Source organism: Rattus norvegicus, chromosome 9 (genome assembly GCF_036323735.1).
Source record: "Rattus norvegicus strain BN/NHsdMcwi chromosome 9, GRCr8, whole genome shotgun sequence".
NCBI lineage: Eukaryota > Metazoa > Chordata > Mammalia > Rodentia > Muridae > Rattus > Rattus norvegicus.
In genome coordinates, this window is record NC_086027.1 from 34,642,994 (window position 1) to 34,666,432 (window position 23,439).

A 23,439-nucleotide genomic window follows, 5' to 3' on the forward strand; every position below is an offset into this window, starting at 1 on the left:
TTGGGGACTGACATCAAGTCATCAGGCTTGACAGCAAGTGCCCTTACTCACTGAACCAAGCACTTCACAGACCTGGAGCAGTTCTTGATTCAGAGTGGAAGACTCCTTGTTTCCTGGGTGGGTCAACACAGAGAAAAGGGCTTTCTCCCTTATCCTTCTTCATTAAGCCCAAGGACCCCAGCCATGGAGTGGTTCGGGGGTAGTCTGATTTTCCTCAGGTAATTCTGGAGTAGTCCTCGTAGACATTCCCCAAAGTGTGTCTCATCAAGGCTAAGCACACTTTCCTAGTGCAGTAAATTCACGATGAAATTAATCATCAAGAGTCTAGCCTTGATAAACAGATGCCCGAAGAGATCACTGTAACCCATGACATTCTACCCCCGTGTCTTACCGAAAACTGCAGCCAGTCCATCTTTAAAAGTCGCTGGCATTTTGACAGTTCCAGTGTGGAAATCTTGGAGAAGGGGGTAGAGTCTCTTCACCATGACATCCTGTAAAGTAATAAAGTTAGCAGTTTCACCATACAGGGGTGTAGAGCAAGCGTTCCCATTATAAAAAGGAAGAACATGGAGACAAGCACCAAACCTGAAGTTCCATGTTTGGCATCTAGGGCTCCTGGTGGCATCATCTATGACAAGAGCTTGGGATGGCTCTGCTTTTCCGGCTCTGACACTGGTGGAACATGTGGGCTCCTTTGGTTCTGTTTTACTCAGTGTCTACAGCTTTCCCCAGCAGATGTCTCGAGTTTCTGGCACCTTGTGTATCCTGAGGTTTCCATTCCAATTTAGGCTTTCCCCTCACAGCTTCATGAACAGCCTGCTCAGAAGCTCTTTGCAGAGACATCAGCCCTGCCACATGTCACCTGGGCTCTGGGACTTTCTGAACCAGGCTGTACGCCTCATAACCTATTCACTGATGCATCGTAAATATTCTCAGAACCACCATAATACAATATCTCCTTTTGATGCCAGCTCAAGAGATGGCACAGGCCCCTGAAACACGTATACAGTGGCTCTGTGTAGTTTTGTGACAACCTAAAAAAAATCACTTTTTTTGGTGGCCATTGCTAAGGCCCCAGGGAACTGTCCTTTCAAGTATTCTCTTTCCAGGTGGATTTGAAAAATTACTTCCTGAAAATCTCAGCAGGTCGAGGCTTGCCTTCCAGCCCCTTTTCTCCCACTCAGTGAGAGTCCAGGTCTTCTCTGCAGCGGTTCCAGTCTCAGAAAACCTCCATCTTGCTCACAGCTTGGAGCTCCGTGTGCTCCTCCGCTCCCCAAACTCTTCAACGTTCCCACCTTTCTGTTCCATATGCTCAGCGTATAGCGCCTAGGCTTGAGCAGTAGCCTTGCCACAGCTTGAAGGATATGCTGCCTGCTGGGACATGAGTGGGCCCTGCCAGGTTCCTGTCAGAGTCACTGCTTTCTCTGAAGCCCCTGGAACCCTGCGCTGCTGTCTAACACTGTGGCCTTCTGAACTCCATCTTCAGTGGCCCATCAAGATAAGCTATGAAAAAGGTGGTTGGTTTCAGGAGGCCTGGTGCCACCATGAAGACACATTTATAACTGTGAGAGGCTCCTCTGAGAGGTTTTCCGGCTATTATCTTCATTTTGTTCTTTCAAATTGAAGCTACAGTGGCATGTGCTGGAGAGATTGTGTGGTTTGTACTGTAATAGGAACAGTGTGGACATATTCCTGTCCTTAGTGGTTTTGCATTTTTCAAATAGTAAATATTTGTTCTTTTGCTAAAAGCAGGTGCATTCTTCATCCTCTCCGGGTTTGTTTTATGGGATGCTTTTATGAGCCATTGTGCTCACATGTCTTTACCACGTATTAGGAATACCGCAGAAGCAGACCTCAGGCAGGTCCATTTCAACACAGACCTCGCCAGGCTGTCTGTTAAATGGTAGCATCTGTTGTTTGCAATGTGCATTCGCCTGTGAGCGTCCAGCCTTACAGAGGCTGCTGAATCTGCTAAATCTATGAGTAGTCTGTTAAGACTTTAATGATTTGAAAGGAGAAAAGGAAAATCTTGATTTTGTTCTGTTATTTGTAGAGCAAAGATGGCCGACCTTTGTCCGCGAGGGATAGACGTACCTTAAAGCAATGTGAAGAAAGATTAAGAACACTTAGGAAAAGAGAACGGCACTTAGAATTCATTGAAAACAGCTGGTGGACAAAATTCTGTGGTGCCCTGCGCCCCCTGAAGGTAAATGGAGTTTTATAAAATGGTTCTGTCAAATCTTTTGCAAGCCCTTCTGTAGCCCCTCTAGGAGAGGTGAGTTTCCCAGGGCGGCATTGAGCCACGGCACTCAAAGGCGTGGGCTTTGGAGCTGAAATGAGCGCGGCTGAGTCCCAGCTCGTGACTGGTAGTTTGAGCAAGGCATTTCACCATCAGAGACCCACTCACTCCTTCCTGTACAGTGTGGCCTTAGGACATGCAAAGGAAGGGAAAGTAACCAAAGACACTCAGAACATACCCGCAGGTCTGTGCTCCTGCTGTATGTACATGGGAGACCGTGGTCGTATATCAGGACTCAGAAACCCTGCCCCCAAGTGGCCGCTTGGCTTGTGAGATGAGAGTCTAGAAAAACATACCGCTTTGTTTATAAACCGGAAACCAATACTTTCTCCACTTTACAGTCTGTTGTTTGCCAGCCTTCTAGGCTTGCTGTGTTGGCACTTGAATTTGGTACCAGAATTTCAGTACCAAGGTCCGTGATGGCAACTCCGACTGAAAAGTAATGGACAGCATTCGCTACAGAACCAGCTTTACCTGTCCTGCATCTGGGGAGCTTTCGGATGTCAGCCGTCAGTAGACAGTGATGTTCAGGCTGTAATTGAGGCTGCACATTGCATAGGTTGACTGGAAGGGGTTAGTCAGGTAGCAAACAGGTTGGACTAAGCCTCAAGATAAATGGTTCAGATTGTGTCAGGTGACATATGCCTCCAACCCTGTATTTGGCAGGCTGGAACTACAGGCTTGTGAGTTCAAGGCCAGCCTGAGCCACATGGTGACACTGTCTCAAACACAAAGTAGAATGACGCTTCAGAGAATGCCATAAAAGATGGATTGGACTGGTCCAGTCTTGTTGTTACTCTATCTACTACATTAGCATATTTTGACATTTAAAAGATAAGAGTATATTGTCCATTAGATCAGTTAATTTTTCTAAGTGGTGAGCTTTATAAGCATCTCTCAGAATGAACTGTCTGGTCCTTTTCCCCAAGGTGACTGATTGCATCATACCAAATATCTTAACTTTACTGCTAAATTCTTGTCATATCTAATGAATACTTATAAGAATGCAATCCTTCATCAGCTGCTTTTGTTTAAGCATGTGTTATTTCCCTGAACATATGCTTAAAAGAATTTGTAAATCAATTTGGTTAAGTGTACAGATTGATTTTGCCAAATACAACTATGTGGATATGTAGAACATCCACAAACGTCTCTAAATGCACTTTGTCCCCTGCTCCCAGTAGCCCAGATCATACTTTGGTTTAAGCTTTCAAGAATTTCATGAAATAGAAACATACCTACTTTGCCACAGCACAGTGTTACGTGTTTTTTTTAAGATATTTTTATTTATATTTGCCTGTTTCATATGAACGTATGCCCACAGTTGTAGAGGTGCTCCTAGAGACCAGAGGAGGCTCTTGGATCTACTGGAGTGGGGATTACCGGTGCTGTGAGCCACCTTTCCAGCCCCCAGCAGGGTTTTTATATCCCTCCATGTTGCTTCATTTTGTGTGCCTTATTCTGCCTTACGGCTAAGTAGTATTCTAATGTTTGTAAATCACAATTTGCATACTGTGGTTATTTCCATTTTGAGACTAAGTCTTTGTGCAAGTAGGAGCTTTCCTTAATTTTTTTTCTTAATTTCGTGCATTAGAGATGTTTGGTCTAATGTTTAGTGCCCAGCTTTGTGAGAAGCTGCCCAAGGCTTTTCTTTTTTTTTCTTTTACAATGCTTACACTGGTTTTATTCATTTAATAGTGAGATATCAGTTGTTCCATGTCCCTGCCCCTCTTACATAGTATTTCTGAGAACTGCTCTACTAAGCGATGGTAACTGCTCACATTTTGTTTCGTCCCATTTATCTGCTGGGTTATGATAGTATTTTATATGGCTGCTGTTTGTAGGTCTTCTACAAACTGCACATATAAATCTTTTGATCATCATCCAAATCAGAGTTTTCTCCTTAAATAGGTGTTTGAATGATATATTGTATTATGGCAGGAGACGTCTTAGTACATATTACAGTGTCTAATCATCAACTGGGATTTTTCTAATACATTAGCTAAGCATTCTGTATCAAGAGCTTTGTCAAATATATTCATTGGTAATATCACATTGCAATTTGTACTTTTTTATTTCAACATTATTATTCAAACAAATGCTGCTTATATTTTTGTGAAGTCCAATTTATTTATTTCCTATTCGTGCTATGTTTCTAGAAATCTTTGTCTTTCCTAAGGTAGTTGTCTCCTATATTCTCAGGAATTTTGCTTTAACCTCACGTTCAGGATTGTGGTCTGTGTTGAGTTAATTTTGTGACTTAAGTTTATTTTTATCTTGGTACCCATCTGCTCCAGCATGGTTTGTCCTTCCTCCTGGAACTTGGACAGCTCCCTGGCTGTTGTGGAATACCTGCCCAGTGTTTCCCAGCTTAGCCCCTCGGCCCACGGACCTGTGTGCCCCTGTGCTGAAGCTTCATTGCATGAGCGCTGCAGTCAGTCATGAAGTCAGGCAGAAGTCCTTTCAACTTTCTCGCCCTTGTTCAGAGTTATCTTCATTGTGACAGATCATTGCCATCTAGGGTTCAGAATCAGTTCATAATTCTGTTAAACACCTGTTGAAATGTCTACTAGGGTTAGTCTGGATATACAAGGTCTATAAGTAATTTGGGGGGAACTCATGTTTTAATATTATTGAGTTTTCTAGTTTGGGAACTGTTTATCTAATCTTATATTTCTGTCAGTGTTTGTTATAGTCACTATACTAGCTTAGAAACATCTTGAAAAATTGCTTCCACATCCTTTTATATTCTGATGAAAATTATATTACGGATTTCAATTTTCAATGTTTTTTACTCATCTGTAAAATGTAAGAATTTACCTTCTTCTTACAACCTGGCAATTCTTATAGCTTTATTGTTGATTACTTAGAAAATTTTTCTTCTTGGTTGTATTAGCTACTAAAAACCAGCTTTCCTTATCGCCTTCTACTGTGAGGACTGTGGTTTGGACAAGTGTCCCCCGTAGATTATTATTAAAGGCTTAGTGTCCGACCCTGGGACTTCTGGGAGATTAGGATACCTTTCAAAATGAGAAGCAGTCTTGCCATCAGGAGTGTGCCTCATGGGGGAGCTTAGGACCCAGCAGTGTGGACTCCCTACCTGCTATGAGGTGAGCCGCTTACTTCATTGCACGCCTGTGATACATTGTCTTGCCTACTCCAAAGCACAAGGCCAGCTGACCATGAACCAAGAGTCTGAGTAAAACTAAGTCAAAGTAAGCCATTCTGTCTTAAGGGCTGATCACTCCAAGTATTGTGTTATGATGATCGACAATAGACTGAAGTAGTGGTGACCAAAGGATTGCCAGTCATTAGCTTTTCCCTGTTTCAAGTTTCCTGCCCGAGACCTCTTTACAGTTGACTTGACATTTATTCCTATTTGTTATATAAATGCATCGTTCCGTAGTAATCGGAATTCTTACCAATATTCTGATCGTTACCTAGAAGAAATATAGGCTTGCCTGAAGGAAATCCCTGAGGGATAGACTGATTTTTAAATAATTTAATATAAATGCAAGGAAAGAGACACTTCCTTTTTTCTTTAAGTGAGATGTGAAATCATTAATTATCCCTTTGGTGTTTCATCTATAGTTGATGTAATTCAGAAGTAGAAAACTGCCTTTTGCTTAGTGTTTCTTAAACATTAAGCATCAACGTTAGCCTTGATGAAGGCTGTATAGGTTGAGTCACCCATCTGTAACGCTCACTGTATGCTGAAATTCACCTAAAAGTTTCCGATGTTTTATTTATTTCTGTGTTTTGTTTTGTTTGTTTTGAGATCAGTGCTCACTATATAGTCCTGGCTAGCATTGACCTCACTATGTAGACCAGTCTGTCCTTGAACTTATAGGAATCCACATGCTACGTCCTCCTGAGTTTTGCGATCATGAGCCACCATGCTCAAGTTATATTCTGTCTTAAACTCTGGTGCCAGTATTGCCTATTGCTCTGTTCTGTAATCCTTGTTCGTTTTAATCATTACACACACACACACACACACACACACACACACACACACTCACACACACACACATTCAGAGACATTTTCTGTTCTCCCCTCCCCTCCCCTCCTGCCAAACATCGCCTTTTGTCCCATGAAGAAGCCTGTTGATCTTGTGATTTTGCATACCCACCCTCTCCCCGGATGTGTGAACCCCATTTAAAGTGTGATGACCCGGAGCACAGGCCACAGTCAGTTAGCGCTGGGTTCCGTCCTTGCTCTGCTTCCTATGAGCTATGCGGCAGCTTGTTCCTTCCTCGTCCTCAACCTGTTTCCTTCTCTTTAGAATGGCGTCACACACTTAGTTTGCTATGAGAATTAAATGAAGTGATTTATGCTGTGCCCCATTGTTTCTGATGCTTCTGTTTGTAGATATAAGCTTTTCAACTGCTGAAATACAGCAGTGAACCAGACGACTGCTATGTTGAGACAAATTAAAAAAGTAAGCACTTATTTCCAATAAGTTAGAGGCTCCTTTAGCTAGAATCGATATATAGTAAACAACAGTTTTCTAACTTTCCATTGTTTATCAATACTTGGAAAAACACTTTTCTAGAGGAGCAGGGACCACTCTTAAAGCTCTAACAAATTCACTGGCCTGAGTAGCCTTGCTCCCTTTGTTTAAAAATTATTTGAGGTTTCTTGGTATTTCTGTACAGTATTGCTGGTGACCTCACACATTTTAATGCTCACTTGTGCCTGCTTTCTGTGCTATAAAGCTCACCATCTTAAGTGTGTGTCCAGCCATTAAGCAATCCATCGTTCTGCACAGTGTCACCTCTACTCGTTCCCCATCTTACCAAACAAAACCACCTGCCCATTAATATAGTTCCATTTCTTCATGACTGCTATTCTATTTCTTCTTTCTCTTAGACTTTACCTATTCAAATACATAAAGCTAAAAGTATAAGAAATGTGTTATATATACAACTGTCCATCAATAAGACATCATTAATGCTTACTATATCAGTAATATCAACAAATGTGAATAGACCCAACTCACTATTGGAATAATTTTTAAATTTTTACCACAACACACGATCCAACTGTATGTTATTTATAAGAGACACACTTAAATCAGCAGCTCAGGATGACTGAAAATAAGGAGGTCCTCAGAGACAAACAAGCAGAAACCTTGGGAAAATACAAAGTCATCCTGATGTTTGACAAAGTCAGATTCAATAAAAAATATTGAATGCCAGAAAACAAGAGATGTTTTTCAGTGGGTAAGATGATGCTTTTGGTGGCATCCTTCCTGGGACTGCAAATATCTTCTTACCTTAAGTAGCAAAAGTGACTTTAGAGGTGTAATTGAAATTATAAACCTCAAAATACAGAGATGGTGTGGGATTGGGGGCGTGGTCTCAGTATAACAACCTCAACCTTAGAAGCAGAACATTTGTGACAAGACACAGGAACAAATTATACAGTAGCAGAGAGGCCAGCACATGTAGGGGTGACTTGCTGTGGTGTCATAGTTAGAGGAGTGACTGAGGTGTCAAAGAGACGATGGCCGAGTCAGCCCTCTTACCTCAGAGGAGGAGGGTGGTGTGTTTCCCTGCCATAGTCTCCAGAGAGGGCTGTGGCTCTGCTGACAGCTGGCTTTGGGCCTTTGAGATCTTTAAGGCATGAGGCCGAGAAGAGCCATTCTGTCTAGATGCTCCACCTATAGCAGCTAACAGGGGAAAGGAAGGAAAGTGGGTATTGGTTTTTTTTTCAGAAGATTAGAAAAAAAAATGTACTATGGCTGACATAGGAAATAAACACATTTTTAATCTGAAAAGTTCTAGTTTATAATGAAAATGGAGCAGTTATGAATATTTGTTGTAGAAAGCAATCTACTGTGTTTTACAAAGCAAAAGTCATGGAAGATTGCAAGAATCAGACTGAAACACGGTAAGAGGTAGTTAAGGAGTAGCTACCGTGTGCAAGGTAAGATATTTCATGTAAACACCATGGAATAGAATGTGGAGGAGGGGCTGGAGAGCTGGTTTATGGTTCAAGCACTGGCTACTCTTCCAGCAACCACATGACAGTTCATAGTCAACTTAACTGTGACTGGAGAAGCCCAGGAAAGCTGATGTCTGCTTCTGGCCCTCTCCGGTACTTCATGCACATGATGCATAGGTATAATATAATGTATATCTTAGAACTTTACATCTGAAGGATAGGGAATATGCTTTTTGTCCAAGTACATGTGGAAAACAATGTATCATATGTTAATTGAGTCATTAAAAAGAGTAACAAAGCATTCTATAAAATAGAATTACTCTGAATAAAATTTATTGAAACTGGAAATTCAAACGAAATCAATAAACTAGGCCCTCTTACATGAAAAGGTTGTAACTGTCAACCACCAACTGTCCACCTAGTGGACAGCAGAAATAAAACCCACTACAGAATTTCTAGATGCCAATGATGTAGGCGGGGTACCTCCAGTCCAGATGCTGCAGATCTAGAATGCTTTAGCACTCTGTGGAACTCAGACAGTCTCAGACTTTGTAGGCTTTCCATTTTTCTATCTTTGGATTAAGGATGCACAGTGGTAGTTTTTACAACTGTGTCAAAGCCTAGAAGACTCTAAAATCAGAAACACTTCTGGCCCTACACATTTGATAAGGAATACTCAAGTCTGGAGGAGAAACGTATCTACAGGACCGAGTCCTTCTGGCCACTACAGGAGGGCAGGTAGCACTTCCGTTCATTCTGATTCTTGAGCTCATAATGTTTCCTGAGGTTGTAGGGCTGATGCTTCATGTCTTTGTCTACTAGAAGATACATGTAACTTGCTGATCTGAGAAATCTATAGCCCAGAACACACCCATCAGTAAAAATGGAAGTGAAAAGGGATTTAACTCCACAACCAAATCTCCAGCTACAAAAAGCTAACAAAATAACACACTTAAGGGAATGAAGATGAGTGCGAGGTGATGATGATCCAGGGAAGAGACAGATGGGCTCCTCTCCAGAGTACTCAATCTATAGTAGACCCCCTGGCTGCTTCTGTGGAGAGGAAGCAGGACCACGCAGGCAGCTGCCTGTTTCTAGGACTGTGCCTAGGAGAGCAAATGATAGTGGAAAATGGCTTCTCCTTCAGACAGCAAGGAGCAGTGCTCAGAACACTGCCGAGAGGAGCCACTGCCTAAGTGAGGACCATTTAGCTATAGAATGATGGTATTCACAGTGTACACAGTGGCAGTGATGACGATAGCTCATTGAACAAAATATCAGTCTCTGAGACGGCTCAGTGGTTAAGAGCACTGATTACTCTTCCAGAGGTCCTGAGTTCAATTCCCAGTAACGAAATGGTGACTCACAACCATCTGTAATGGGTTCCTGTGTGTCTTAAGAGAGACGACAGCTACAGTGTATTCATATAAATAAAATAAATCTTTAAAAAATATATATCATTTATGACTCTATTAATGTGAGTAAATAAGTTGAATAAGACAAAGCTCTTTAAACAAAGAATTTTAGAAAAACCCAGCAGTTAGAAAGCAGCATTTAGCAGGTAACACATACCTGTTCTGGGGAGAGACAATAATAGCTACTTGAAATTAAAGGCAAAAATTTGCTGAGAATTAAATTTTACCTATTCTCAAATATACCACAAAATGTATTAGTTATAGAAGGGGAAATGACACTTTTACAGTGGAGAAACCTCATTAATTGTAGGATAAATAGACCTTATTGTGCCTCCTGATATGATACATTCACCAGACTCTCTCTGTCATTTCGGCCAAAATAACAACAACAACAACAACAATAATAATAATAATAATAAATATGCTTATGAGAAATAGACCATTTAACTTAAAGGGCATTCTATAAAATAATTGCTCTGATCTCAAAATGTTGAGGTTATGTGTGTGTGTGTGTGTGTGTGTGTGTGTGTGTGTGTGTGTGTGTGTGTGTGTTGGGGGGGTGATAATTAGGATTTGATCCAAACTGAAGATTACTAAAATCACATGAGCACTGTGTGATCCTGGGTTACATTTAGACTAGAAAAGATTGCTTTTCTGTAATTGACATGAACAACTCAGTTCCGATTTGGCCAGTGTCCTATCTATTAATTTCCTGATTTTGTCATGGAATTGTGGTTTTGTTTAAACATTGTTGCTGTTTAGACACAGGTACCAAGAAGCTTTTTATGTATCACTAATTCGCAAGCCATTCAGTGTGTGTATATACATATATATATAATATAATAAATACTAAAGCAAGGAAAGATGCAGCCCATGGAGAATCTGGCTGGCGTGTATATTAGGGTCGTCAGCAGCACCACTTGCTCCACCCACACTGCCTACACACCACAACCTTTTCCCTAAAACTGTGACCATGTGTGTGCAGTGGAGGCAGGGGTCACCACAACAGGAGGATCTGTACTAAAGGGTCAAAGCATAGGAAGGTTGAGAACCACTGTCCTAAAAGCTCCACACTGTCACTTGGAGTAAGGACTTCAACATACAAGTCCAGAAGAAGGGAGTGCATTTACATTACAGCAGAATAGCATCTGCATCTAGATAGCCTAAATCCTTAGTGAGATGCATTATAAAGCCTAGAGAGTTTCATTTGTACTAAGTAGGTGCACGTTCCAGTGCGCACGTGTACACACACACACACACACACCTCAAGAGTCCTTTACCTGTTTCATTTCTCTTTTGATTTATTCTTCATAGTGAGTGGATTTCTATGATTGTTTACATTTTTATTACATAGATGTTTTGCCTGCATGTATGTCATTAGCATACATGATCCATGTGGGCCATAAGAACATCAGGTCCCCTAGACCTAGAGGTGCAGGTGGCTCTGAGCCAGTATGTCAGTGCTGGACTCAAACCCTGGTCTTCTGGAAGAGCATCCAGAGCTTTTAACTGTGGATCCATCTCTGCAGCCCCAGAATGTGTAAACTTTTGTAGTGTTTTGGTTATAAGTTTTGGATATTAAACAAGGGTCTTCTGCATGCCTGTCACATTCAGTACCACTCCTTAGTTCTCTTGACTTTATCTAATTTGTCTTCATGCTTTTTAATACATGGAACCTGAAGGAATGAGGACCAACTACATGAGTTTCTTCTATTGCCTTGTCTTTTATCTCAGGAGCTCCCTTTGGGGGGCTGGCTTGCTCACTTACACTCCCTCTGCCGGCCACACACGTGCACATGCACGCACGCACACACACACACACACACACACACACACACACACACACACACAGAGTCATTTCCAGTGTGTGTGTGTGTGTGTGTGTGTGTGTGTGTGTGTGTGTGTGTGTGTGTGTGTGTTGGGGGGGTATGGTATCTTTGACTCATTCAATTTGAAGTTTCTTGAGCACATAGATTAATATTTTCAGTTTTGGAAAACTTTGGGCTATTATTTCTTCAAATACTCTCCCACTGTTTTTCTTAGTTTACTTTATGATTTCCCCATATGCTTTTAAAATGGTCCACCCCTCTTTTTTCTTCTTTGTATTCCTTGGTTTGGGTGAACACTGTTTACTTACTCTCTCTGTAACTCTCTGCCTGCTCAAGTCTGCTGATGAGCCCTTCTTTTTTTTTTTTCCTTCATCTTTATTAACTTGAGTATTTCTTATTGACATTTCGATTGTTATTCCCTTTCCCTGTTTCCAGGCCAACATCCCCCTAACCTCTCCCCCTTCCCCTCCCCTTCTTTATGGGTGTTCCCCTCCCCATCCTCCCCCCATTGCCGCCCTCCCCCCAACAATCACGTTCACTGGGGGGTTCAATCTTGGCAGGACCCAGGGCTTCCCCTTCCACTGGTGCTCTTACTAGGATATTCATTGCTACCTATGAGGTTGGAGCCCAGGGTCAGTCCATGTATAGTCTTTGGGTAGTGGCTTAGTCCCTGGAAGCTCTGGTTGGTTGTCATTGTTGTACATATGGGGTCTCGAGCCCCTTCAAGCTCTTCCAGTCCTTTCTCTGATTCCTTCAACGGGGGTCCCATTCTCAGTTCAGTAGTTTAATGATGGCATTCACCTATGTATTTGCTGTGTTCTGGCTGTGTCTCTCAAGGGAGATCTACATCTGGTTCCTGTCAGCCTGCACTTCTTTGCTTCTGATGAGCCCTTCTAATGAACTTTTTATTTCCGTTATTCTATTTTTTTTTCTGAAATAAAGAGGTTGTTTAATATAATCCAAAACCTAGACATCTCTGCAATCAATGTAGGCCACAATACCGTTATTCTATTTTTTAGCTTCAACATTTTAGTTCACTTTTTAATAAATAGCTTTTGTATCTTTGTTGTGGTAATTATTCTGGGGCTTGTTGTCTTAAAATATCTTTTAGGGGTTCCTGCCCAACTTCAGACTATGTTGTTCACAGATAAAGACTCAGGAACCTTTAGATTTATAGTACTCTTAAAAGCACTGGAGCTGCTTTTAAGTCATAGATATCAACCCTCTATGCAGTTGTGTCTGCTTTTTCTGTGGGGAGCTCCAAGCTATCACTTGCTGTGTCCCCACCTGGGCCCCTTCTGCTCCATCAGGCCAGCCCTCATGGCCATGTGCTCACGATCAACCTACCCCATGGCAACTTCCTTCTTCTCTCTCCTTTTTCTTCTCTCTACCTGGGACCACCAGCCAGGTAGCTAAGAACCCGCCTACCTCTATCTACTGCCCAATCACAGACTTTAGCTTTTTATTGAACAGTTAACTTAGGGAGCAAGGTTTGCACAACAGTAACTGTTATTCATGGAAATTCATCCTGGGTCAACCAGGTCTTGAGGTACAGAATTTAGCATTTGAAGGCACAGCACCAGATCAAGCCCCAATATATCTTCATTGATATTGTTTATTTGCTGAAACATCTTTATGTATTAATTTTACTTTTTTTAAACAAATATAAAGTTTTTCTCTATTATTTCCAAAGTCTGGGCACCCATAAGTGCTCACTAATTCTTTTATCTCCTTTGTGTTTAACATATTTTCTTGGTTTGATTTTATTCATGATTCTCCTCACTCCTTTCTTTCTTCCTGCCCTCCCTCCCTCTTCCTTTCTTTGTCATATCCTTGGGTTATTATGAATTAAAAAGGCCTTTATTCTTTGATCTGTGTTCACTCTAACTCCTATCAGTTAGTATGTTGATTAATAACTAAATTTTCTTAACCTCTTACAGCCCTTGAGCCTCAGCCTCTGCCTGAGCATCTTTGTGTATGGGTGCAGTGCAGCACCAAGCCAGATCTCAGCTCAGTCTCAGCTGAACTTCCTTCCTGTGCAGTCTCAAGCGGCAGTTTAGGCCTTCTCACATCTGTTCTGAGCACGCGCGTAGCCCTGAGCATGTGCAGCTCCTTTTAGGTTGCTGGGAATTGAGAACCTGAGACTCTCTCCACAGTCCTCTCAGTTCCTAGACCTTCCTCTAAAGAGGTTCAGTTAGTATATTTTTGTGCACAGTTCACTGACCCTTGAGGCCATGCAGTTCATAGATTGCTTGTCACTGTTTGCAGCCGTCACAAAAGCTTTTAGCACTGTGTGAACACCCATCCAGGTCAAGTACAGGCCACTTTATAAGTAGTTTTCTCGAGAACCACCAGTCAGGTCAAGTGATGGCATTTTTCTGGGAATGATGCTTTAAAGAGCTTCAGCCCACTTGTATACTGTTATCTCCAGACTGCTGGCCTCTGACTGTTTTCAGGATGCCCACAGCATTAGTGTGGGACTTGGAGCTGCGGCATGTCATTGTGTGGCTACCCCAGTTCATCCACATTTTCTTGAATTAGTGGCCCCACATTGCTGTCTGCTTTCGGTTTGTCTCCACAAAACAGAAAAAGTTAGTTCAGTCATTTGTGCTGGTTCCTTTATGCCTTTGTGGGAATAAATGCTATCAAAGTTCTTACTCCAGGACTTTTACTGGTGCCACAATCTGCAGCTTCATTTTCTTATAGAAATTGGCATCTTGGTGAAAGTATAATCAATGGCTTTATGGCTTCTAAATCAACTAACTCGGTGTTCTCACCACTGTTGTCATAGATGCTTTAATTCCTCATTTTATTCCTGTATACATGAAGGGTGGGGAACATCATCAAGTTCTATGATCTTAAGTAGCTAAATATGTGAGTGTGTGTGTGTGTGTGTACACACCAGTAAGATAAATAAGCATTTTATACTTAACTTTTTTTTTTTGTCAAAATGTAACAGAAGGGAATCTTTGCCTCTTCAAGGTCTGCAATTTCTGTCATGTTTCAGTGCTACTTATTAGAAGAGTACCTTGCCAGGGAAACCCTTTTCCAATAACGAATTTTCAGAGAAGCCCTGACATGAGATAGGTCTATAGTGTTGCTCACAAAGATCCTCTTGACCCTCTCCTGCTGTCCTTCCTTCCTTCCTTCTCATCAAGCCCCAAGGACACAATGTTTGAACTGGAGACACAAAAGGCAAGCCTTTTCAAATTTGATTTCAGAAGCTCATCTGGTTAGGGTGGGTGCAATCATATGTTCGTATTCACTTCTTTTATCCCCCAGCCTTCTGAAAGATACTTCAGTATGATGTCAAATGAAATTTCACATTTCTCTCTTCCATGGGTTCCAAAGGACAAGCCAAGCAGAACTAGCCTGTTCTCAGAACAAAGCCCCTTTGCCTGTGGCCCTGCAGGCTTTTTACCTGGCTTAGCTGTTCCTTGAACTTGAACAAAAGCAGCAAAACAAAACAAAACAAAACAAAAACAAAAAAAACACAACAACAACAAAAGACCTGAAGATTTTGCTGCCATAGAATCCATTTCTGTTTCATTTTGAAACAGTTATTTTGGAAGTCAGTTCCAATATTTTGTTATTTTGTTTCCTCCCTTTATGTCTATTTCTAAAACAAAGTTGATATTGTAAGGGGTGAAAGTTTCAACACTTGATGTATTTGCCACAGAAACATTTTCTATGACAGCTCTAGCTGTGAGGGATTTTGTTTACATGGATTTTTCTGGCCTGTTTAATACTGTGTGTGTGTGTTTGTATGTGTGTGTGTGTGTGTGTGTGTGTGTGTGTGTGTGTGTGTGTTCGTGTGTGTGTGTTTGTGTGTGTGTGTGAAAGAGAGAGAGATAGAGATAGAGAGAGAGTTTCTTTTCTCTTTAATGTTGTCTTTGGTAATAGAACAGAATATTTTTGATCAAGTCAAAGTTTTCTTTGTTTACTTGTTAGTCAAGGCTTTTTAAATGTTTTGCCTCTTTGCATATGCATTATTGAGCAACTGGTCTCATTATTAAGTCCTAGTACAAATGATAAGACTAGATACTAAGTTAAATTGTACCTTGCATTAGGTCATTACTATGTGGTAGCCAATTCTGTCAGCTTAAAGATTTTATGCTTTCAGTATCAACGTTGAGAGTTGTGTTCTAATGAATGTATTTTTCATTTTAGATTATTTGGGGAATATTTTTCATCCTGGTTGCATTGCTGTTTGTAATTTCTCTCTTCCTGTCAAAGTAAGTACATCTAAAGCACTTAGATGAAGTCTTTGATAACATACATTTTGGTGCTGAATTGCATTAGCACCTGAAGTATTGTACAACATGAACCCAAAGACTCTCTAAAAGGTCTTGTAATGGGCAGTGTTTCCTTTTTACTTATTAATAATCTCTGTGAAATACTTAAGGCAAGTTTAATTTGTTTCCCGGGGCTCAACAGAAGTAGCATACTTAGGTTAAAGTGATGTTCTTTCTAGCTGGGCTGGAAATGGGATGGTGTAACATAAATCCATTCTTCACAACTCTGTTTTAGTTTAGATAAAGCTCTTCACTCAGCGGGAATAGATTCGGGTTTCATCGTCTTTGGAACTAACCTGAGCAATCCATTGAACATGCTTTTGCCTTTGTTACAAACCGTAAGTAACATGTCGGTCATTTTACATTACATCAAAGCACCGTGTTATCCTGTCCCATTAAAATTGTTATTCTGCAAACTTAACAAAAGTCAGACATCTGTTGAAGCTCTGTGCTAATTTTATATTTGCAGATGCTTTCTGCATGGATGTTGGTTTATAGATGATTATATCTATGTATTGGCACACTGTTCATATGGGATGTATAATATTACCAAAGGAGAACTCTTCCAAATAGTATTTGGGATAATTAAGTACTTTATTTCAAAACAAAAGTATAATATAATTTATTTTGGATTTTTCCCCCTCTAGGATGAAAACATAGTAGTTAGGGTTTGATGAAAATGTTTTCTTTTTAAATATTCTTATATTAGCCTAATCTAAAATGGAATTAATATTTTAATTATCAAATATAAATAATTGTTTCTGGCTATTTTGTTTAATTTCTAGAGCTTTCATGACTTGATTATTAAATGTGATCTTCATCTTTTTTCAGGTGTTCCCTCTTGATTATATTCTTATAACAATTATTATTATGTACTTTATTTTTACTTCGATGGCAGGAATTCGAAATATTGGCATTTGGTTCTTTTGGATTAGAGTAAGTACATGTTATTTTCTGGATTTTGTTCTCATTACTTCGTACATTATTTCTCTTGTGGCAGTTTATTCTCTTTGTTGTTTTTTGGGAAAGAGCCTGTGTAGTCCAGACTGGCTCAAGTCTGCGATCTTCCTGCCTTCCCCATTCTTCTGCTAGGAGGAGAGTGTGCACACCTACATCCAGCTGTCATATTTAGAATATACTGCATGTAGATTGGCAATAAAAGTGATAGAAATATGAAACATTTGCTTCATGTGAAGACAGAAGAGCTTTCTTTCTCAAGCAGAAGGTATTAAATAGGAGTTAGTGTGGGTGTGAGAGAGAGCGAGCACGTGCACACATGCACACACAGATATTTAGCACTGTTTGGAAACATTTTTTAGTTATAATTGCTAGGGACTGCTGTGGAAATCTAGTGGCTAGGGATCAGTGACGCTGCTAATTAGACATGATGTAGCACACAGAGCAGAGACTAATCAAACCGGAAATGTCAGCACGGCAGAAGTGGAGGAGCCGTGGTAGAAAGTGTGTTGTTGGGCTTAGTGTTTGATTGCATTGGACATACAGCCACCACAGTGGGCTCAGTGACATTCAGAGACTTCCTACCCAGTTAGGAGTTGGAGAAGGCGACTGTTAGCCCTCAGTATCTATGGCTCCCCATCTGTACAGGTAACCAACCAAATGACTATATAGGCCAGACCTGTCCCCTTTCCTTTTTCCTTGAACAATGTAACATAATTATGGAACTCACCCTTGTCAATTATAAGTAACCTAGGCATGAATTAGAGTATTCAAAAGAGCCTGCATTGGCTATATGGAAACCTTACAGCCTTTCGCACAATGGAGTTAGTATATGCAGATTTTGCTGTCATAGTGGACCATGGAACCTCCCTCTCAATACCAAAGACATCTGTGAATAGTGCTTATTTTTTATATTTATCCTGAAATAATTATGAATTCTAAATCAATGCTGAATTAGGCAGACATTGCTTCTAGATATCAATCAAAGAAAAACCTAGTAAATATGTATTTGAACTAAAGAAAATTTTCTTGCTATGGGGGGGAATGCTCTAGTAGTTAAAAGTATGAGGTCTGATGGTGCAGGGATCCTTTCTGTTTCTCTTACTGGGAATAATTTATTATGTGACCACTCCTGGGCATAAGGGAGTATGGGAAGTGTACATTTCTAGGTGATGGTGTTATCCTCTCCTCCAGAACAGGAGTTCTGTTAGCCTGTCCTGTGCTGTTATCTGGCAGAGCGGCTGGAAGATGATGCTTCAGTTGCTAGAGTGAGAGTGGGCTTCGTCGTTAAGATGGAGCATAGAACGTCATTTCTAAATCACAGTTAACGTCATTTCTAAATCACAGTTAATGTGGTAATTCCTCTTCTGCACAGAGAAAAATGTCACATCTACAATCAGATGATCATAAATTTTCAAAACTGATTTTTAAAGTAGAATTTAGTACAAGTGTATCGTGACTGTTTTATAGAAATTAATACTTACAAGTTTGTCATATCTGTGCTTATAGGTTAATGTAATAAAACCAGAACTGTACCATTCTGAATACTTATAGTTTGCCTTCACAATTCTTGGTTCTATAACCATCTGAAAGAGATCACAGGAAGTAAGGCCAGGGTTGTACAGGCTGGTGATCACTAGTGAGTTGTGTTTATTTTACTTTATTCTGAAATTTTAATAGGATCCTTTAGACAGGGGTGCTCTGACAGTAATTTCAAGTCCAGTGCAGTGAACGCTAAAAAACAGTACAGGAAACAAAATGGCCCTTTCCTTCTTTTGTCCTCCAGTGTCTGGTGTTTATTTTGTAGCAGTGGAACTGTATCACTGTCTCCACATGAGGACTGGGAGTTTCACAGTAATGTTGGTAAACCTCTGTCATTATTTTCCCCCTAGCTATATAAAATCAGAAGAGGACGAACCAGGCCTCAGGCGCTCTTATTTCTCTGCATGATTCTTCTGCTGATTGTCCTCCACACCAGCTACATGATCTATAGTCTTGCTCCTCAGTACGTGATGTACGGAAGCCAGAATTACTTAATAGAGGTAATGTGAAATTCTACTTCTTTGTTTTAGAAATAGTGATAAAAAAAGAAAAATAAACTTAAAAAGAACTTTAGAGATACTTAAAAACAAATTTTATTTTCTAATTATTAAATTTACTGACAAACTAGTTTTTCAATATTTGTGAACATTTTATGTTTGTTTCATACTTTTCTTTTAAAGATTTATTCATTTATTATATACAAGTACACTGTAGCTGTCTTCAGACATACCAGAAGAGGGCATCAGATCTCTTTACAGATGGTTGTGAGCCACCATGTGGTTGCTGGGAATTGAACTCAGGACCTCTGGAAGAGTAGTCGGGTGCTCTTAACCGCTAAGCCATCTCTCCAGCCCTGTTTCATACTTTTTAAAATAATATAATTTCATTATGAATATTTATTAAGTGGATCCCGTGACACTAAGCTGCTGTGCTTTTCCTCATATTGACTATGACTCTTTTTTCTTTTTCCCCATCTTTATTAACTTGGGTATTTCTTATTTACATTTCAAATGTTATTCCCTTTCCCGGTTTCCATGCCAACATCCCCCTAACCCTTCCCCCTCCCTTTCTATATGGGTGTCCCATCCCCATCCTCCCCGAATTACCACCCTTCCCCGAAGAATCCCATTCACTGGGGGTCCAGCCTTGGCAGGACCAAGGGCTTCCTCTTCCCCTGGTGCTCTTACTAGGCTGTGGGCGTTCCTTCAGCCTCTGTTCTAAACTTTGCCTTCCTATCCCCTCCTAAGGGTATTCTTGTTCCCCTTTTAAAGAAGGAATGAAGCATCCGCATTTTCATCATCCTTCTTGAGTTTCATTTTTTCTAGGCATCTAGGGTAATTCAAGCATTTGGGCTAATAGCCACTTATCAATAAGTGCATACCATGTGTGTTTGTCTGTGATTGGGTTACCTCACTCAGGATGATATTTTCCAGTTCTATCCATTTGCCTATGAATTTCATAAAGTCATTATTTTTGATAGCTGAGTAGTATTCCATTGTGTAGATGTACCACATTTTCTGTATCCATTCCTCTGTTGAAGGGCATCTGTGTTCTTTCCAGCTTCTGGCTATTATAAATAAGGCTGCTATGAACATAGTGGAGCACGTGTCTTTTTTATATGTTGGAGCATCTTTTGGGTATATGCCCAAGAGAGGTATAGCTGGGTCCTCAGGTAAGGCAATGTCCAATTTTCTGAGGAACCTTCAGACTGATTTCCAGAATGGTTGTACTAGTCTGCAATCACACGAACAATGGAGGAGTGTTCCTCTTTCTCCACATCCTTGCCAGCATCTGCTGTCACCTGAGTTTTTGATCTTAGCCATTCTGACTGGTGTGAGGTGGAATCTCAGGGTTGTTTTGATTTGTTTATGATTAAAGATGTTGCACATTTCTTTAGGTGCTTCTCAGCCATTCGACATTCCTCAGCTGTGAATTCTTTGTTTAGCTCTGAACCCCATTTTTTAATAGGGTTATTTGTCTCCCTGTGGCCTAACTTCTTGAGTTCTTTGTATATTTTGGATATAAGCCCTCTATCAGTTGTAGGATTGGTAAAGATCTTTTCCCAATCTGTTGGTTGCTGTTTTGTCCTAACAACAGTGTCCTTTGCCTTACAGAAGCCTTGTAGTTTTATGAGATCCCATTTGTCGATTCTTGACCTTAGAGCATAAGCCATTGGTGTTTTATTCAAGAAATTTTCTCCAGTGCCCATGTGTTCAAGATTCTTCCCCACCTTTTCTTCTATTAGTTTGAGTGTATCTGGTTTGATGTGGAGGTCCTTGATCCACTTGGACTTAAACTTTGTACAGAGTGATAAGCATGGATCAATCTGCATTCTTCTACATGTTGACCTCCAGTTGAACCAGCACCATTTGCTGAAAATGCTATCTTTTTTCCATTGGATGGTTTTGGCTCATTTGTCAAAAGTCAAGTGACCATAGGTGTGTGGGTTCATTTCTGGGTCTTCAGTTCTATTGCAATTGACTACGACTCTTAATGCTTCTACAAAAATAGCAGTATAAATAATTTTAATAATGTGTTACCAAAGTTTCATTAATGTTTGTGCATCACTGCTGTAGCTTGTGAGAAAGACTTCCTGGATAGCTTTATTTGGGAATAATTGGGAGTCTTTTAAGCATGATGGATTCCTTGATATGTTTTCTGTTTTCTTGATATCACTGACTAATACAAAACAAGTATGCTTTTTAGGTTTAATTGAGTAGCAAGTGTGGATTGATTTTGGCCAAATGGGATTCAATGTTTTTCTAGTATATCCATTGCTTGTCTGCTGTTGTGATAAGACACTGTGGCAGGCAGTGTATAAAAGGGATGGGTTTATTTTGGCCTATGGTTCCAGGGGTGTGGAGTGGGACAGTGGCAAGGTTGCTTGTTATTTAGTGAGAGATGGAGATGACCTGTGGATCTGAAGGAAGAGGAAGGGAGGAGGAAGTGACAGCTACATCTGAACTCCAGCCACAAGCAGAGAGGGGGATGGGAAGCCTTCCTACTCTCAAAGCCCATTCCTGCCTTCCTCCTTCCTAGAGCAAGGCCACACCTTCTAACCTCCCAAACCACCACACCATCAACTGAGGGCTAAATATTTAAATACTCAAGATGGGGGTAGGGGGCTGGTCTCATTCAAAACATATTATGCTCACTAACCTTTCATAAAGTGCGTCCTAACAGTTTACCCTGTGATATTCACCCCTGTCCCATCTGCTGCTGCTTAAATGGAGCCTCCACTATTCAGTTATTTATCTGCCTTCCCAGATCTCTCTTCTCCTGTATTTTCTCTAATCTTTGTTTATTTTTACATAAAATTTTTAAAAAAGTAAAACAGAATTTTCTCAATAACATCACTTGTTTTGCAAAGTACTAGTCACTTAAGTCAGAGGAGTGGTACAGGAGTTTGGGGACACCTCACTAGATCATTAGATCACATGATCTGTTGCTCTCCTGCCTCAGCACAGACCTGCTTTCCTAGCTGATACCTGTAAATATCTTCTGGGAGTGAAGACTGTTCTTTTGTATTGAGAACAGATAGTTTTCCTATTTCTTCCTTTCCATGTTTCTCCCTACCATCCTCCTTCCTTTTTTGCCCCTGCCCTGCCCTATCCACATCTCTGTTTCTATTACATAGTGGCAAAGAGTGCTTTTTGAAAACAGTTTTTGTTTTTTTGTTTTTTTCTCATAGTCTTGCTTCAGACTTCAAACTGCTGAGATTTCAAATGGAACCCAAGCTCTAAGGCCTGGCCTTTTCTCTTTTTATGTCACCTCCTTCTGAAAAGAAGTTCTGCTGTTTAGAAAATGACCTAAATCATTATTGCAAAAGCACCTTAATATTAATGTATCATCACTTCTTGTCTTAAAATTTATATTAAATTAACCTTTTAGACTCTTATTCTAAATTAATATTAGTCTAATATTAATGGCTACTCTACATCATTAGCAGAAAGTAGAACATGAAGTTGGCAACGTGACTACTTTAATCGAATTACATTCATGACTACAGTGTTTATATTCTAATCACATTCTTGTCTTTCAGAGCAATATAACTTCTGATGCCCATAAAGGCAACTCAACGCTTGCTGTGCCAAAGAGATGTGATGCAGATGCCCCAAAAGGTAAAGTAGCTGTTGCCAAACTCTCCTGGGATTTATAATTTGTAAGAACTTAGTGAGGTCATCCATCCTCCACGGGAAGTTGTGGTTAACTCTGCATAGTGGAGCCTGGTCAAATGGTAGATAGGCAAAGGGAACTTTCGGGTCATAGTTTCAAGAAGAAGGTATTTAGCTTGTGCATTGAGTCTAAGCTGTCCCCTGCTAAAGAGCATGCACAGTTGTATGCTCAAGAGAGTTTTAAACTTCATTACTGTAACACAGTGGTTCTCAGCCTGTGGGTTGTGACCTCTTTGGGGTCAAATGACCCTTTCACAGGGGTTGCCTAAGATGATCAGAAAACATTTATATTATGACTGCTCTGACATTTCATCTTTTAGATTATGGGCATGAGGGTTATAATGATATCAGAACGAAATAGCGAATTAGAAATAAGATCAGTGACTTTTAACCGTCCTAACTCTGTGACCCTATAATACGGTTTCTCATGTTGTGTTGACCCCAACCATAAAACCATCTTCGTTGCTACTTCATAACTGTAATATCGCTACTATTGGAAATCATGATGTAAATATCTGATAGGAGATACCGGGAAAGAGATGTTCCCCCTCAACGGGTCGTGACCTTCAGACAAGAACCAGTGGAACATCACCATCAACGTTCTGAAAGCGGCAACAGATCCATGAAAAGCTTGAAGCAAGGACATAGTTATCTTGTGGCTTATTATTATAAAAGTTGAATTCAGTTTATACACAAAAGGGGTTTCAGATTAGCACGGTACAGAGATCTGAGGGTTGGCAAGAAGTACTATTAATACCCGATTATCTCAGTTCTCCATAAAGTAAAAGTCCAAAGCATCTGCCAGGATTTGTTGGGCCATGAAGTTAGCAATAGAAGGAAGTGGCAGTGGTTTCTGATAGCGCATAGACGGGACCAGAAGAGTTCATCTGAAAAGCAGCTCATGATAGAGATGAGTAGATACAGGGAATGAGGTGCATTATCAATCTGTGCTTGTCTTAAGTCAACAGAACTGATAT

At 40.4% G+C, this 23,439-nt stretch overlaps 1 protein-coding gene across 1 annotated transcript in view; it reads left to right on the forward strand.

The window, feature by feature from the left end:
- Lmbrd1 (LMBR1 domain containing 1) overlaps window positions 1-23,439 on the forward strand; it is an 81,703-nt gene that overhangs the window by 50,271 nt on the left and 7,993 nt on the right. The window contains exons 9-14 of the mRNA NM_139189.2: window positions 2,054-2,206; window positions 15,664-15,728; window positions 16,024-16,126; window positions 16,620-16,724; window positions 18,638-18,787; window positions 22,330-22,408. Of these exons, the coding sequence (NP_631928.2) occupies window positions 2,054-2,206; window positions 15,664-15,728; window positions 16,024-16,126; window positions 16,620-16,724; window positions 18,638-18,787; window positions 22,330-22,408 (655 nt within the window). The remainder of the gene's footprint in view (window positions 1-2,053; window positions 2,207-15,663; window positions 15,729-16,023; window positions 16,127-16,619; window positions 16,725-18,637; window positions 18,788-22,329; window positions 22,409-23,439) is intronic.